At 61.3% G+C, this 2,697-nt stretch overlaps 1 protein-coding gene across 1 annotated transcript in view; it reads right to left on the bottom strand.

The window, feature by feature from the left end:
• The window catches only part of MIEF2 (mitochondrial elongation factor 2), a 2,094-nt gene extending 782 nt beyond the window's left edge, over window positions 1-1,312 (bottom strand). The window contains exons 1-3 of the mRNA XM_008062627.2: window positions 1,162-1,312; window positions 781-943; window positions 4-354 (exon numbers count right to left, since the gene is read on the bottom strand). Coding sequence (XP_008060818.1) covers window positions 4-354; window positions 781-943; window positions 1,162-1,308 — 661 coding nt within the window. The 5' untranslated portion in view covers window positions 1,309-1,312. The remainder of the gene's footprint in view (window positions 1-3; window positions 355-780; window positions 944-1,161) is intronic.
• Window positions 1,313-2,697: the final 1,385 nt, after the last annotated feature.

Below are 2,697 nucleotides of genomic sequence, written 5' to 3'. Positions count from 1 at the left end.
AGCGAGGGTCTCTGGCCACAGTGTCCGCACCTGGCACCAAGCTCCACAGGCTGGGCTCCAGCACCAGCGGCACCAGGAGACGCACATGGTCGGCGGCCCCCGCCTGCAGCCCGTCGTAGAGCGGCCCCCCAGGCACGAGCGCCCCGAAGGGCAGTTCTGGGAACTTGCTCCGAAAGTAGGCCTGCAGCTCCAGGGCAATGTCACCGGCCAGCTGTTTGGCCAAAGCCACCTGGGCTGCGGGGATGGTCACGTGCTCACGCTCGAATGCCAGCAGCCTCTCCTGGAGAGTCAGGCACAGTGGGGCCAGGGCATGGAGCTGCGGTGGCACCTGAGAGTCCGTGTCTGCAGGCCCCTCTGCAGAGGAAGGGGCAGGAAGTACGTTGGGAGGGCCCGTGGCTAGTCAAGAGAATGCTACCTGGCAACCGGCCGTGTGACGTCCCTCACTTGCCTCACCCTTAAGGGCAACCGAGAAAGCACTTAGTTCAGGCCAGTGCCCTGGCCCTGTGACGACAACAGCTTCATGCAGCGTGGGAAGACAGGTCCTGCCCCTCTCTGGGCCTCGGTTTCCCCATGTGAAGCTTCCCAACGTCGCAACCCTCGCTCCAGTGGGAGGGGAGATAAACTCGATCCCCATTCAGCATCGGAGGAGCCCACAGCCCAGAGAGGAACAGGGACTCGCCTAGGTCGCACGGCCGGTCGACGGCAGAGCCTAGGCTGCATGTCCTGAATATAACCACCAAAGGAGGAACCACCGGCACCACGGGGTGGGGGGACACTCACCTGGGGCAGAGGGTGAGGGGGACAGGAGGGACACAGGCTGACTGAGGGCCGCAGGCGGGGGCCGGGGCTGCAGGTGAGGTGTGGCCTTGAGCAGGCTCAGTTCCTTCCAGCCATCCCCCTTGGCGTCATCCTCATCTCTTGGGCTGGTGGCCCTGTCGATGAACTGCAGGCAGAAAGGCACAGAGCAGAGCATCCAAAGGCTGGCAGTCAGAGCAAGACCAAGGGCCAAGCAGACCAGGGTGCTGGGTTGGAGAAGCAGGTGCCCTGGGCCCAGCACCAGCCGTGCGCGGTCCCCACCCCTGCCTCTGGGCCTCGCTGCAGGCCCCAACCCTGGCGTCCTCCCCTGGGAGCCTCAGGGGTGACCCGCCCACCTGGCCTTACCCGCTTCACAGCCAAGGTGGCGATGCCCAGCACAGCAGCCCCGCCCACGCCCAGCACCAGCCGGGCATTGGCCAGGAGGAAGTCCACCACACTGCCCAGGCCCTCATCGCCACGCCGCTTCCCCCGTTTCTGGGAGAACTCTGCCATGATCTGCCTGTAAAAGAGCCAGGGGTGCAGAGACAGCTCAGGGTGGGGACAGCCAGGCTGGCAGGGGGTGCTGGCTGCCATCCTGCAGAGGTAACAGAGTTGAGCCCACAAGGGGAACTTCCTGAAATTTCTCATGAGAAAGGGGCCACCACTCACGGGGAAGGACACCAAGGCCCCGGGAAACCATGTGAAGTACTCGAGATGGGAAGGGACAGGGCTGGGCTTTGGAGCCCCAAGCCCCCATCTCTTCTACTATTTCTGTTTTGTTTTTAAAGTCAGGGTCTCACTCTGTCACCCAGGCTGGAGTACACATGATCTCCGCAGCCTCAATCCCCTGGGCTCAAGCAATCCTCCTACCTCAGCCTCCTGAGTAGCTGGAAATACAGGCGCATGCCACCAAGCCCAGCTAATTTTTAAATTTTTTGGAGACTATGCTGCCCAGGCTGGTTTCAAACTCTTGGGTTCAAGTGATTCTCCTGCCTCAGCCTCCCAAAGTGTTAGGATTACAGGCATGAGCCACCACACTGGGCCCCAAGCCCCCATATTTTTGAAGGAGATGAGGGAGCTGCCAAGCCCCCTCCCCCAAAGCTGCAAACAACTCTCCCCTGGAAAGAGGAGCTCACAAGAGCCCTGAGACTCGTGGCAGGTAGGAGAAGGGGCCCATCTCCTTCCTTCCCACCCTACAGAACCTCTGACATCACCAAGACCTGCCAGGTGGGTCTCATCACCACTCCTATTTTGCAGAGCTACAGGCTGCCAGATCACACGGTGAGTGGTGAGGTCTCCAATCCAAGACCGCAAAGCCCCCAGACTCACGTCCACCCCTAGAGTGTAACTGATCCTCCCCATGCCCCAGGCCGAGTCCTCAGAGGTTCTCATCCGATGGTTCCTAACCAGAGTGGGGCACAGCGGTCCTCTCTGATGACATCTCAGGAGGAACCCAATGCCCAGAGAAGACCAGCAAGTTAGGATCCCAGACAGCCTGCGTGGGGGATCCTCTGGGACCTTTGGAGGGTATTTCTGTGATGCTCAGGGGGGCCAGTTACCCCCCCCATCTTGACAGGGCAGCCCCCAGAGGCAGAGCTATCAAGTCAGAGGACAGGTAGAGAGGGATGGCCCAGGCTGCCCGGGGAGGGCAATGTGCATGAGCAAGTCAAGGCTGAGGCCCCACTGTCAGGGCACTGAGCCAGGCAACGCTAAAGATCAACGCAGAGCCGGGCTCGGTGGCTCAGCCTGTAATCCCGCGCCCTTGGGAGGCTGAGGTGAGTGAACTGCCTGAGCTTGCGGGTTCGAGACCCGTCTGGGCAGGCGAGACCTCATCTCTACAGTAAAATCAAAAAATTAGCCAGGCTCGGTGGCTCAGCCTGTAATCCCGCGCCTTTGGGAGGC

This window comes from Carlito syrichta, unplaced genomic scaffold, assembly GCF_000164805.1.
Source record: "Carlito syrichta isolate Samal-C Ts95f unplaced genomic scaffold, Tarsius_syrichta-2.0.1 Scaffold305770, whole genome shotgun sequence".
Classification (NCBI taxonomy): Eukaryota; Metazoa; Chordata; class Mammalia; order Primates; family Tarsiidae; genus Carlito; species Carlito syrichta.
The sequence above is the reverse complement of the archived record's forward strand: the minus strand, read 5'-3'. Positions and strand labels throughout refer to the sequence as shown.